Source organism: Nipponia nippon, unplaced genomic scaffold, assembly GCF_047370975.1.
Source record: "Nipponia nippon isolate SJK-2023a ecotype South Korea unplaced genomic scaffold, ASM4737097v1 scaffold_8, whole genome shotgun sequence".
In the NCBI taxonomy this organism is placed as follows: Eukaryota; Metazoa; Chordata; class Aves; order Pelecaniformes; family Threskiornithidae; genus Nipponia; species Nipponia nippon.
This window is the reverse complement of record NW_028262402.1, coordinates 38,594,206-38,608,816: the sequence shown is the minus strand read 5'-3', so window position 1 is coordinate 38,608,816 and position 14,611 is coordinate 38,594,206. Positions and strand designations below refer to the sequence as shown.

Here is a 14,611-nt window from a genome sequence, read left to right as displayed (position 1 = left end):
CCCAACAATGTTAATATGTGTACAGGCAGGTAGAATACATAGAAAAAAGCATATTATACAGACACACTTCTACTTCCAGAACATGTCAAAATATTCCATCAAAATTCTTTTTTGATGAATTTTCACAAGTATCTGCTCTCTGAAGAATTTCACATTTTTCTTCTTCACATGTGGTTCTAGAAAGCATAGTATTATGTAACTACATTTGGTCAAATGGATACCCTATGGGAAATTCAGACTTAACCCACCAATACAACCAAGAGAGAAGAAACGAGGGTAATCAAACCACAGAACCAAGGAGGAGAAAAATGGAATGTAACTATTTTAATATTTTGGCTAAAAGTTGATCTTCCACTTTTTAAAAAAAGTTTTGTAAAAAAAATTCTCAAAAACATATGCATACAGGAAAATATCATCAGCGGGTTTTGTCTGCAAACAGCAGTATAACATGACTTGTTCCACTCATGCAATGAAAACCTTTTCACAGCAGGGTAGGACTGTACTTTGTGTAAGTTTTGCAGGAGCAACCCTTGAATTATTAGCTTCTCTGCATGGAGAATCTGTCTATATTTCTTTAGACGCATACTTATGCTGCTGTACTAATAATGAAATATGAGCTGCAGCAGCAGATATGTGAATACATTTTTGGGCACAAAATGTAGTCCTGATGAAAATACGCCAATGGATGTTAGAAATTCTGCAATGCAGTATTTAAAAATAATAAATACCAATTTAGATTTTAATAGTAATGACAGAGCTTTAAAAATAACAGCCATTTTCACCCAAATTTACCTTCCCATTATAAGTTTTTTGTAAACAAATAATAACAAATATTTCTTCAAAACTAATGTCTCCTGCAAATACATACAGTATCGACATCTCTGTTATTGCAATAAAAAAATAAGTACCAGGTGCATTGACTAATGGAAAAGAGTATTTTCTAATACATAGAAAGAAAGAATTCCCATTCCTCTAACACATTGCAATATTGCACATTTAACAACTCAGCATTTCACAGAAAACAACAGCATCAACTTCAGTCTAGAAAACATGCTAAAGATCTTGTTCCTAGAAGCTATTTGGCAAAGCAAATGGCAGCCTTAAAAAAAAAAAAAAAAAAAAAAAAAAGAGCAAACCCCCAAACTAAATTCAACCTGACTAAAATAATGTGTCAAGTAAATAAGTTCTGGTTTACATTTACTGCCTATTGTTAAACTGCCATTTGGTTTCCTCTTTCTCCCTGTTTCCAAACACCCTACTTTAATTCAATAGACCCAGTCATGCTCAGGAAATTATAAACTTGCTAGTAACTATACCAAACAAGTAATTAGAGCAACAGCATCAGCTGTCCTACTGTATGTGAATGCCATTCCCAATTGGTCTCCTTTAAATACATAAAGTTAAATAACATTTGGACCGTGTTACAAAGTTAAGATAAACACACATGCAAGGCACTCTGTAGCTTTTACTGTTTGTCTAAATCTATCATCTGTCATCTGCCAGATGCCCAAGGGTGTCAAGATGAAAAGTCAAGCCTTGAGCTGCCAAAGCAGCCATGTGTCATTTATTACTCAAAAGCAAAGGTGCATTTACAAACCACATGGGCACAACTTGAGCAAAACTAAGAGAGTTAGTGAACTATAGCAGAGGCATAGACTGCGGTGGAATGGGTGCACAGCAAAGTACGATCAGTGCTTGTCCCATGATGTTAAAAATGCATCACCTCTCCTTCTAGGCACAGTGCTGTTTCTGCTCTTCCTTTTGCAACGATAGCTACTGACTCTCAGAAACTCTGCAAGGTGTCCATAACTACACTTATGCTTGTAAGTGCACATGTCAGACCATTATGAAATATTCTCCTTTTGTTTTGTCTACTTTCTTAAATTGCCTAAAATGTCAGATAATAAAAAAAAAATCAAGTGTTCCATTATGGAAAGGAAAAAGTCTTTCACTGACAACTAAGGCTTGCTGTTGACCTAGTCACAGTCCAATTTTCTAGCATAATTCCTGGGCAAAGCCAGTGTGCTCAACACAAAGCTGACCTTGAATGAAATGGACTCAGGTCATTGACAAAAAGGCCCAAGGCAGAAATTGCACCTGTAAAAGCATGGCACAAGAATCTTGGGGCATTCCCGCTTTTTCTCTGCTGGTGCCTCCTTTTCCTTGGTCAGCAAGTTGCAAGCAGGGTAAGTGATACGAAAGCTCTTTTTTTTCCAGTTCAACAGCACGGAAGGGTTAGTCTGCCAAGAACCAGAGCCAGTATGAACATGTTCGTAATGACATCTGCAGAATTTCCTAACACTATTAAAAGAACATCCCCCACTCCAAGTGTGTGCGTTTGTGTATGTGTGTGTGTATACATATAAACCACATCTTTATGAGTGAATGCCTTAAAGGTACTGGCAGGAACCATTATAAGGTAGAGGTCTTCACACACTCATCTAAGGACAACCAGCAGCCCCATATACTTTCAAGTTGCTTCCAGCACACTTCCATCTAATAAAAACAGTTTCCATCTACGAGGTGTAGTTTGAGCCAGTGGAGCAAGATTTATTCACACTATTTTACAAAGTTTAGACTGTACATTCATTCACTGGTTTACAAGTCAAGCTGCCTTAATCCAGCCTGTGAATCCTGATGTTTTCCTGCCCAGGAACTGAATGCCCCAATAACCCTCCCTGCCTATGGGGTGAGTCGCTGTCTCTACAGAAGTGATCAAATTTACCAAGGGACAGGGAAGCAAATGTGAAGGAGCAGGAAAGGCAGAGGACGGAACCACTGACCTGGAGTAATTAGAGGTACAGGACTTGCAGCCAGGGAGTGGTAATTTGGCACCCATATGCTAGAAATCCCACACCCATGAGCAGAAAACAAATCACAAAAACATAAAATGGAGAGAGAAGGAGGGATGCTCTACCAACACCTACAGCCTAAACATTTAATTTCCTCAATACTGTTCTAAAATTACTTAGTGCTTCCAAGAACAAAAACTACTGCCGGGACGTGAAATTGATCTTGATGTGGAAGCTGGAAAAAGTAGCCCATGTTATGACCTCTTCCTAAAAAACTAATTCCTAAATAGGAAATGTGCATAACTGAATGTGCAGAATGGAGGTCAGCACTTTGGAGACCTAAAAAAACTACTATGAAGGCATGATTTTGCGTGCAGCATAGTACAATCACTGTAGAGACAGGCACAAAGGATCACAGCATTCTGACAGATGCAGCTGTGAGAGGCAGCATCTCCTTGCTTCCAGCTTCCACTGATTTCTGCACTCCCTGGAAGCTGGACGCTGCTGCCCTGTGTAGAGGCACAGTGCTGCCAATCTGCTGACTGGCAGCATTTTGCTTTTGAGAAGCAGCATCTCCCAGCTCCTGCTGCGTTTCTACCAGTCCACTTAACCTCTAGTCTGGGAATGAAAAATAGTCTGGCACACCACCCTTAAAAGACTCTTCTGTAGACTGCACAACACTCTCACTTGAAAGTAGGCATCTCATCAAAACAGATAATGGTAAGCTGTGAGTCCAAGCCAGCAATTCTGAAGTGATATCAGAAGATAGCCAAACATTATTTTTTTATTAAAACAGCCTCCTTGGGTATTAAAAGTAAAAATTCAAGAACAAATGGAGACATTTCTGAGGCCATTAATTCTGTTGAAGTATCTATGCTCTCAGAAAAATTCACTTTGTGCATCAATTCATTAAAAACGTGAACCTATGATACCTATGAAGAAATGAGTAATAAGCCCAACAGGTGTACATAAATAAAGACGCATGTTTGAGGGAATGTCTAAAAATTAAGTCCTGTGGTTTTATATTAGCAGTCATGTTTTTACTCTTAGGAAAACTAGGAAGTCAAGAAAATATTTCCTAGCTCTGGAACAGGCATATGCACAATGCATATATAACGTGAGATCTGTCACTACTTACAAAGAGCAACTATTACCTTATATTGTTGAAAAGGCAAGTTGTTGCTAATAAAGTTAAACTTTTTGGCTACATCTGAACCAGCTTCTTAATTAAGAAAAGGAAAGACAAAATAATCACAACAAAAAGAAGGAAAAATGTATTTTGTTAGCTCATAGGATATGATACCTTTAAAATACTGAAGTGTGAAAATGTTTTAATGTGTGCATAAAAAATAACATATTGAATAACCACAAGCACCTAGGCATTAACACAATAATTATTGGGATGTATCAGTGGAACATTTCAACATGCATCCTTGCATGTGGTGTATTTTTTATTTTATTCTTCACTAGAACAACAGCTTAAACAGCTCCAAGATATTCCCCACAGAGCTATAATTAGTGCTTAAAGTGCGACCAAAAGAAGTGTTGGCTGAAACCTGAAATCTGAACCTGTGGAATGCTGGAATGAATTTCTCATTTTCCTAAACAAAATAGAGCCAGCTACGGGGCTGCATGAATTGCAGTTCTGGTTCAGGCTATCTCTCCATATTATCATTACTATTGTTGTTGCTGATATTGTTATTGGGATAAAGCAAGTTGTATATTGTAAACACCTGTGATAAAACAAGGGCTGGGTTTTCCAAAACTTCAGTTGCACAGAGTCTCCAGTTAATGACAGGTGAAATTGTCTCTGCTTGCGAAGCCAAAGTAAACAGGCAGTGCACAAGAAAGATAGCTGTTAGGACTGGATATGCAATGGACTTCACACACACACGCCCATTCTGTGGAATGGGGTCAGGCAGTTCTTGTCGCCTTTATATTACTGTCTGATTAAACACTCTTGAGAGGAGTCCATGGCCACCAAGTTCACACAGCTGATGTTTCACTACTTACGTCAGACTCTTCCTTATGGGAAACTTCATGTTTTGAGATGTACGTTGAACTTCTGAGGTTCAACAAAGAACCTCAAATTTTCAGCAAATTCAGCTCTTTTCAGTAGATGAGCAGGAAAATAAGGCTGCTCCACTTCTACCTCTGCAGACTGAGGGCTGCAGTAATCGCATTGTGCAGTTTGTCTCCCATAGCATTCGTTTAGGAGGAAACAATGCACTTCGGCTGTGTGTAAAATCATTGCCCTCACGGTTTTGTGCCTTAAACGTTAAATTCTATGCACAGAAAATTCTTGAAGCCAAACTTCCAGCAATTAGCCTTTCAGAAATCTATTTTTTCCCACATGACATGTAGAAATATACAGATTCTGCTGTTGTTCAGCACGAGTGAAGTGGATGTGTGATTTGCCTATACAAATTAACCAGATCTCTGAAATGTATGTATTTAAGTGTGTGGAAAGAGACCCATTTGCCAAAGCTGCTTTTCAGTATTGGCTTTCCAAATTAAGATTTACCCCACAACAAGAATGGCATGTTTTTTTATGTTCAAATATATCACCTGTTTCAGGCTGGGCACCCAAAACCAGAGGCCGCTTTTGACGACAAGTCCAAAAGCAGTAATGCTATTCTGGCTCGTTACAACAGTTTCCATATATGTGTGAGATGGGATGAGGTAACTAAACAATTTTGGTTTCCAGTACACTTTGTGACATTGTAAGGAAACTGGACATTTTGAGGTATATTTTCCTGTAACTCTCATTCCAAATTTTCCTGCCTTTTAGGATTTGTATATTCCACTGAATGTAATGTAAGAACATTTCTGGTATATTATTTCTTTTTCTGCATTTTTTTTTTTTTTTTTGTACTACATGCTGACTGTGAAAAAGCTCACTTTTCACATAAAGCAAAGGAAAGAAATTTTAAGGATAGCTTTGTTTATGTATTTCCAAAAGAAAATAAAGTGCATAGTATCGAAGTTCATCCAGGTATCACTGAGCCTAAACTGTTTTTCATTTACTGGAAGGCAGTATCCCTAATTCTACTTTGGCTGAATGCTGAAAGTTGCTAACTATGTGCAAATGGTAAAGCAAAGAATTATTATTAGCTTAATGATGTGTTAAGGTTGTCACCTAACCCGATTTTTGCTGGGCAATTTCAGTCTGAAGAAAACTAAATCGTATCAAGTATAAATTACATTTGCAAAGCCATTAATGCATCCCGAGATATGTATATCAGCCAAATGCAATGTAATGAGACCTAGAAATGAAGCTTGTTGGTAAGACATACAGACAGGTGGGCAAACTCCTGGAAAGCAGTGACTCTGAAAGGGAGTTTAGGGTCATGGCAGATAACCAACTGGCAATAAGCTGCCCTAAAATTTAGTCTGCTCATTGGGTCAGTAAGCAGGGTGAATATGACGTGCAGGGAATAGGGAAACAGTACTATGCATGCATAGAGAAGGATACAACTTCCATGCCCCATTCTGGTATCCACACTTGAAAAAGTAATGCCAGGAAACAGAAAGTGTTTCAGAAAGAACTACAGGAATGAACTGTGGTTTGGAAATTCTGACTAACAGAAGAAAACTGAATATACAAAACATTACTGTTAAGGCTGTAGAACAGATTTTGAAGGACAGTAAGAGGCACTAGCATTAATGGAAGCAGGTTAAAATACAAGATGCACTTTAGAATTCCAGGTAAATTTGTTAAGTTTTTCTCTGGTGACTTATTTTATGCAGAGAAATGTATTAGAACCAGACTGTCTGGTTTCTGCAAAACATGTGATGAGCCCTCCAAGAAATCAGTAATGAAACCAAAGAAAATGAAGGTTAATGTAACAGTGAGGTGGAGGTGGAAATGGTTTCACTGGAGATGATGTGGGCTGTGCTGGAGAAACACAGGTGTTAAGGAAGTTATGAGTAGAGTATTTTAAGGATGAGCCAGGGAAACAAAGTTATTAGGTGATTTTGACATAAAAAGAAAGAACATGTTAGTGAACCTAGTAATTATGATCAAGTGGATTCAAGAAAAGAATGCAGGCTGGAAGATGTGGAGAGAAGCACCACTCTGATGAGCAAGGAGATCGACAGCCTAGTTTTCAAGCGATTAATTAGTGTGGGTTTTTTATCACATCAAAAGAAAGTCTGAGAGGGGACTGTGTTCTATAAATATGTCACAAAGAAAAATGGAAGGAGAAAAGGTATTTAAGCTGAAGCACAATTTTGGCCATGGAACAACTGGGCAAAAAACCGCACGAGTAAACCTGGCTGTAACTTAGAAGAAAGTCTTTAACCAATAGATTAGGGATGGCTGTGAAACGGTCTCCCAACAGAAATAGAGGGGAAAAAATTTCTAATTCATTCTAGAATAGAAATTACTGAATGTATTTATAGGACATGATGCCTGTGATAGTTGAGAACTGTACTGGATGACCTACGCCGGTATTTCCTGTCTTATGTCCCTATGTTCCAATTTAATTTATCCAAGAGATCACTTGGCCAAAATCTGTAATTACTTACATGTGGAGATTTCTAACACCATAGATGCACCATAAATACAGCAGAAGAGGCATTTTACAGTGGAAAGGAAACTAAGCAATTGAGATGAGTAACAAGCTATATATTTTTAATAGTGAAGGTTGTTAGTGGCTTGCACAGCCACGGACATAACAGGTTTCAGTCAAGACTGGCTCTTCCCAAAAGATGTACAGAAAACAGAAAATAATAGATGAATCAAGAAAACAGGGATATTGATGTAGTAATAATTGGATGAAATTTTGCTGATTGGCTTATGATGAACGCCAGGACTAGATGATAATCACCTTTTCTGATGTTAGAACTATGAATGTTATTTCAAGTCAATGATGCTATGTCTCATGATGTCAGAAGGAATAATTGCAATGTTAAAATGCCATATGACTTTTCCAGTTCTGGTACATAGTCAGCACCCACGTGTAGTAGAAAGCCACCCAAACTTTAACTCGGTATGTTGAAGTAACTATAACATCACATGTTTAGATATTACATCATAGATGCTAAACTGATACACCATTTCTATGCAAATCATATAAAAGATAAATGCCAGGACCTAACATTAGGTTACATCAGCATATGGGAAGTCATGTCTTCTGAGATCTTCACCAAGCAGAGCACTAATTCTTCTGATTGATCTTCAACAAGTAGTTTTTGGCCAACTAATTAGAAATGTGCAGGAGGTCTTGTGCATGCAAAACGTATCTATATATAATCTGAGATATGCATACACATAGATATGAGTTACTCAGTCTCAAATGGCAGCTGTACAAGGTGGACAAACAGAATACACAGTTTAAAAAATCTGGTCTTAACCTCTGTGCATCACAGTATTTCAATGTATAAAATGACAGCCATTTTGGAAGCTATTTTGACACATTTGACTGGAAGTCTTCTTGCAGTAACTTTTGTCTTTGATTTTTATAGTGCAATTCTCTGGCAAAGCAGAACAGAATAACTCCTCTTTGTGTAGTCAACACATCCTACTCAGAATGATGCAGAGAAGTGATGACAGGACAAATAAATTTAAGAGAAACATTGGTGGTGTAACATAGGCAGCAAACCTTTGCCTGGACACTTGCAAATTATGAACAATCTCTTCTACTTTTGAAGTAGAAGCATACAGTAGTAGTAGTAGTAGTAGTAGTAGTAGTAGTAGTAGTAGTAGTAGTAGTAGTAGTAGTAGTAACAATAATAATAAGTGAAATCCTTTTCTTTCTTTTCCCCTTTCCCTTTTCTTCTCTTCCCTTTTCTTCCCTTCCCTTTTCTTCCCTTGCCTTTCCTCTCTTGCATGTGGGTAGGAGGCTTGTTTAGTGATTGTAAGAGAGCCTTCTGCTCCCAGCAAACACTTTGAACACACACTCTGCAGCCAAAGTTGGTGAAGCGAGAGAGATGAGAAGGGGCAGTGATGATGGGAGGTAAGGCACCAAGCCAAGTTCTCACAAGAGGTTCAGCCACACAGCATCTGATCATTAATGTCCATCAAACCTTTTGGCTTGTGTCCAGCTTGCTAAACAGAACGGTGTCATGGCAATAAGATGAAGGCCCCTGCGCCAACACAGGCAGAAAGCCAGAATTTTCCATGTAGATTTCCCTGCTTCTTAGGTTGTATTAAGGATGACCTACCCTGTTGCTGATTTGGACTACCTTATGGGTACTGCAGAACAAACAACATAAAGCATGCAGTTGGTGAGATGTTTGGAGAGGTGAGATAACCAGCTCTTTGAAACCCTGCAACGTAAAATATCAACAGGGGTCATATATCCAGAAACTTGACTATTAGGTCTTTGCCAAACAGCAGTGAAAGAACAAGTCAGACTATCTGAAAAGCATTACTCTCCAAGTGTTGTTGAGACTGATCCCAGAATAACAGGCTTATTTGTATGAACAGAAATGAACGAGTCTGAATGCTGTATCACACAGCCATGAATCAGTGAGCCTAAGTCTCTCAACTGCTTATAGCATTGTGCTTATAGACTGTGAGATACAGACAGTCATCTTAAAATCTAATAGTACTTTGGTTTTATCTTTCTGAATCAAGGAAAGGCTTTTGTGTTCTCCCTTTTGTCTCAGACTCTGCACAGTCTTATTACATGATTTGGCTACAATCATGTTTTACAATGCTAAGTCTGTTTGTTCTTGAACACAGGGTGAATTGTGACATTGCATACCTAATATTTCTTGAATATGTTACTTTTGGATATACTGCCCTTCATCTGATTTTTTTTCAGGAAGGTTCTGTGTGATTATAATGGAATTATTTTTGTGATTATTAGGTCTATAACTTCTAATACACTGGTATTTAAAACACAAGCCTCTAGAATTTTCCACCCTTATGACTACACTATTTCCAAGAAAAGGACCTTGTCAACTGGAAGCAGGATATAAAGGGAGCTTTTATATTTGCATAGAAATTGTTTGCTAGCAAAGTCTCCAAGGTTTCTCTTTGAATTCAAGTATGCAAATTTAATAGAATTAAACAAAATACCCTAAAGATGACAGAAAATCATGATACTTGAGACAGGTTTAAAAATTGGTTTCCTCTTCCTTTACCTTGATGCTGGCTAGAATTTTTAAAACATATTTAACTTGTGGGTTAGGTTGTCATTTCACAAACTCAGTTATTACTCAGTATCCTTTCTTTAAATAGATTTGTCTATTTCAATTCATGGCATGTGCTGTCTCTGTGGGACTCTATGGAAAAACTGTACAGTCATTTATCTTTGTTATTTTCTGCAGGATTTGGAAGGAGTAATCATATTAGCTCAGCAGATTTAAAAATAATAATAGTTCTAAAACACGCTGCATGAGCTGTTAACTGGAATAATATGCACTAAAGATACACCAGGCATTTTTTTCATGGATTCCAGTCTCTCAGCAAACTGAATAAGAAACTGTGGCTCTTGCATCCATTTCATTTTTACTTCATGAATATGATAAATAAAAGTAATAATTCAGTTTAATTATACTCTAATCAAGTTATTATTCAGCACCACCTTTGTTTTTCCTAATTAAACAAGCTGAGCATAATTTCCTTTTCAGATGCTTTTAAAAAATCTTGACCTTTCCCTTTGCTGTCCCATTTTAAAAAAATCATATTCAGTTCTGTGTGCATATGCACAATAAATGAAGAATATCAATCTTGAACCTTTGTGTAGATCTGAAAGTAGATCTTGCCAAATTTTCATGTACCAGTTACTTAAATTTATGTCACAGATGCTATACTAGATGTAATACTGTTGTTGTTCAGTTCAATATTTCTAAAAAAGGAAAGCCAAGATCTGTACACGCCATAATAAGCATTTTTGTCTGCCTATTATTATTTGCACAATTACTGTGATTGCTTGGAGAAATCTATGTTTGGCTGAGTATCTAGTCATTACCTTGGACATTGATCTGATTTTAGGAATATTTTGGCACAGAGATAATTTGTCTTTTCTTCTCCCATTTCCCTCATCTTTTAAAATGACACATCTTATGGCAGTGTAAGGAAATATAGAAAAAGTACCTTTATCTGAACATGGAAAGGCATGGTTTATTAAAAAGAAAAATAGCAGGTTAATCTTAGAGTAACTTTTGGTCTGGAAACTAAGCTTATTAAGGAAGGTGGTAATTGAGACATACATTTACAATCTTTCAGTCTATATTACATTTTAAAGAATGAAAATTAGAGATTTAACCATAACATTTTGCATTTCTTACCAGTATGATCTTCTATAAGTTTTAAAGAGAACTTTTATTTCCTTAGTAGAAATGAAACAGCTTTCATAGTCAGAGCTAGACAAAATTTCCAAATATATGGAAATATTTAGATCTATTCAACTCTGCATGGGCAACTTTGGGCCGAACAAAAAGTTAATAAAATGAAATAGAAGCTAAATTGTAAAAATAATAATTTGACTTGCACCAAATATGACTTCTACTATTTCTCAAAATAATATACCAAACTCTTTTTCTGCATTGTTATCAGAAAAAAGACCACCTCAGAATTTTAAAATTAAATACTATGTTTTCACTATATACTGGTACTTACTGACAATATAGAACAATGTGCTGGTAAAATGAAATTCATCTGGGTTCTGCAGGGTATCCTCTCATATTACAGCTATAATAGTAACAGTGGAACAGTAATGCTTGTAGGTAAGATCCACGCTCTTGGCAAATTATACCACATTTTTGATTTATACTGGATTTATCCCCAGTTTGAGATTTCAATGAGGAAATGGCTGAGATCTCCTGGTACAGAAATTTGGGCTGAGTTTTTCATGATTGTCTTACCTACATGAAATGCGACATTTAAACTAACACATATATATGTTCCCCTGCCTCCTGCAGTTCCATTAGGGTCCCCTTCACCAATTTATTGTTTTTCTTCTTTGTGGTCAGTGTCAAACAGTAGTAAACTCTAGCTGGGTGATGGGGAGCGCTGACAATCCATTTGAAAGAAGGAGTGATGATGCATGGGAAGCACTTATGGAGATGCATTTGGCCTTCTACATACTTGTTATACTGTTCTAAGAGCACTTCAACAACTATTTTAATAATGATTACTAAATACAGTAGAGCTCTCTCGGTCAGAATCTACCAGTGTCCCTAAATGTGTTTAACTGCTAAGCTCCTGGAATTCCTCACAGGATAATATGAAGTACATGCTTGAGTATTTTGTTATGCTAGGCTTCACGTGTAACATAATGTACAAGCAAAAGCATGTATCTGCAGCTCCACACCGAATGGTAATCATATGGCCAAGTGAAAGGAAGGCAGCGGTCTGTGGCTGCATGGTTAGTAAAGCATTCACCAAACTGAGTTTGAGAGACAAGTCTTTAACATCACGTAGCATAGGAAGCACAAAGTCCCTGTCATTAGTTCAGTATTTCAGTAACTGCTCTTCATAACTTACCTGCTGGGTAGTTGAGCATGTATTACTATCCACATTTGGGGCAGGGAGGACAAGGGTGAGAGTAAGAAATTTATGCAACTTTCTCGAGGAAACTGAAATAAGCCAGAGATGCAGCTGTGGTTAGATGTGAATTCACACCTCCTAGGCTTGTGCTGCTAGGCGATGTGTATGGTGATACTGGGTATCAATTTTATGATGTTTTTATTTACAATGTGTTCATTTATTTATTTATGATATATTTATAAGTGGTGCAATCACAGTCCCTGGAAGTATTCAAAAAATGTGTGGATGTGGTTCTTAGGGACGTGGTTTAGAGGTGGACCTGGCAGTTAGGTTAACGGTTGGACTCAATGATCTCAGAGGTCCCTTCCAATCTTAATGATTCTATGATTCTTTTTACAACTTACAGTCAAGTATACTGTAAATCACCTGAAACACTGCACTGTGCATACAGACTGTCAGCTCGACCAGGTGCTCTCATAACTTTGTCTATTACCACTCTGCACCCATTGTCCCTGTTTTCTGTTATGACTGCTTTTTATGGTATACTTTGAATTAATACAGTCTCTCAGTGGCAGACACTGTCTCCTACACGTGGCACGAATCTTCCAGGCTGAGTGTTAGCTATAGTTTGCTAAAATCAGTCTTGGCATACCTGGTTAAAACGCTTATTGACGTCAATAATAGCTGCACTTTCCAATCTTGCTGCACAGTGTTACCATGTTCCAGTAACTACGTTCCAGTTCCACTTTGGTCCAACAGTTTCAGTCCTTTAAACAAATGCTTTGTGCTAATCACCCCTCTTTTCTGATCCTAGAGCCACCTACCACTGAACTAGCAAATCTCCTGCTGCATTCAAAATAATGCTCAGACCTTCAAGTGCAAAGCTGTAAAATCCTTTCCACCAGTGCTATATAACTGAAAGAGGTGTGAGTGCTGGAAAATGAGGAATTCCCTAATCTATCTAACAGGCAGGAGGGTAAAAGGAAGAACTAAAAACTGGCCTCTGACATCAAAAGTTCCTCTAACTACTCATTTCCTTCTGTGGTCTTACTTGTTTGACAGGAAATTATTGAAGAAAATTGAAAAGGTCTTAGACTTTTATATATAGGGGTGTTTGGGATTTTTTATGTTGTATTATTGAAGATCTCTGGGCTATATCAGAGAGAAAATGTAACAGCACAGACTTGTAGAGAAATGTATACGTAAGTTATAAATAGGGTGTCTCTGAAACCAGACATAAATGCTAAAAGAAACATGGACGTAGATTTTTTTTAGCCCCCAACTCCCTATTAAAATCATCAAACTTCCATTAAGAAATCAAGTAAAACAAACCAACTAAAGAAAGGAAGGAAGAAGGAAAAACAGTCAAGGCTTTTGCTTTAAAATTTCATTGCAATTCAGATTTGATGACTTGGCACTGCTCTGCAAAGTAGCATTTTTCAGTCTTATTTTTTCTTGCAGAATTACCTCATTACCTCAGCGCAGTTTTAAAGGACGCTGAGGATGATGTATTCTAACTGAAAATGAACAGAGCTGATACTTCAGGAAGGACTGACCATCAGGTCACTATAGAAGGAAAATGCATTTTTAGTTTTATGCAAAGGAAGCTTTTCCTCTTTCCTTCAGAATTCTTTCCTCTTCCCCTTGCTGTGCACTTGCACATACTGGGCACACGTACCCTTACACTTGCACACGAGAGCAGATCTAGGAGATGCACTTTGATGCCAACCTACCATTCTGATGCCATTCTCAAAAGCCTGACGAGCTAGGGAAGCAGGTCCATCCACAGTTTTACCGTCGTCATCAGGCCCCCAGCTGGCACTGTAGATGTGGATGTGCTGGGGATTAAGGCTTAGAGACTTTGCTTCTACCATGTCTGTCACATCTCCGTCCAGCATCCGTACACCTTCAGAATGAAAGATACAATGAATGTGACCAACCAAGTCAAAATGCTGCTTTTTTTTTCCCCCCAGAGAAAATTGTTGTGTAGGACATTGGACTGAATCATCATAAGGATTTCTACTGTTGTTAAAAAAAAACGAAACCTGTTCGGATATGTGTTTTTCAAATGGAAAAAAGCCTCTAGATGAAAAAATACAAAAAAGGAAGGAATATTTTGGTCTTTCTTCAAGTTTTAAAAATTATCATCAATAATAATAATAATACAAGTCATTTATCTACTATACAGCCTTCGAACTTCAACAACAAACTTTTATGCTAAAGTAAACTTAAAAAAAGACTTGAACCTTGACATGTTTGTGTGTCTCACTTGAAGATAATATATGATTTTGTTTCCCCTTTTATGCTGCAGTTAAACTGCAGCTCCTAATTTGAATCATTCACAGTCCTAAGTATGTTGACAAATGTAATAAAA

The 14,611-nt window shown here is 37.4% G+C and overlaps 1 protein-coding gene across 2 annotated transcripts in view; it reads right to left on the bottom strand.

The window, feature by feature from the left end:
• Window positions 1-14,611, bottom strand: part of PCSK5 (proprotein convertase subtilisin/kexin type 5) — a 253,671-nt gene that overhangs the window by 133,853 nt on the left and 105,207 nt on the right. For both annotated transcript variants that reach the window (XM_087741708.1, XM_087741709.1), the window contains exon 7: window positions 13,971-14,143. In XM_087741708.1, the coding sequence (XP_087597834.1) occupies window positions 13,971-14,143 (173 nt within the window). The remainder of the gene's footprint in view (window positions 1-13,970; window positions 14,144-14,611) is intronic.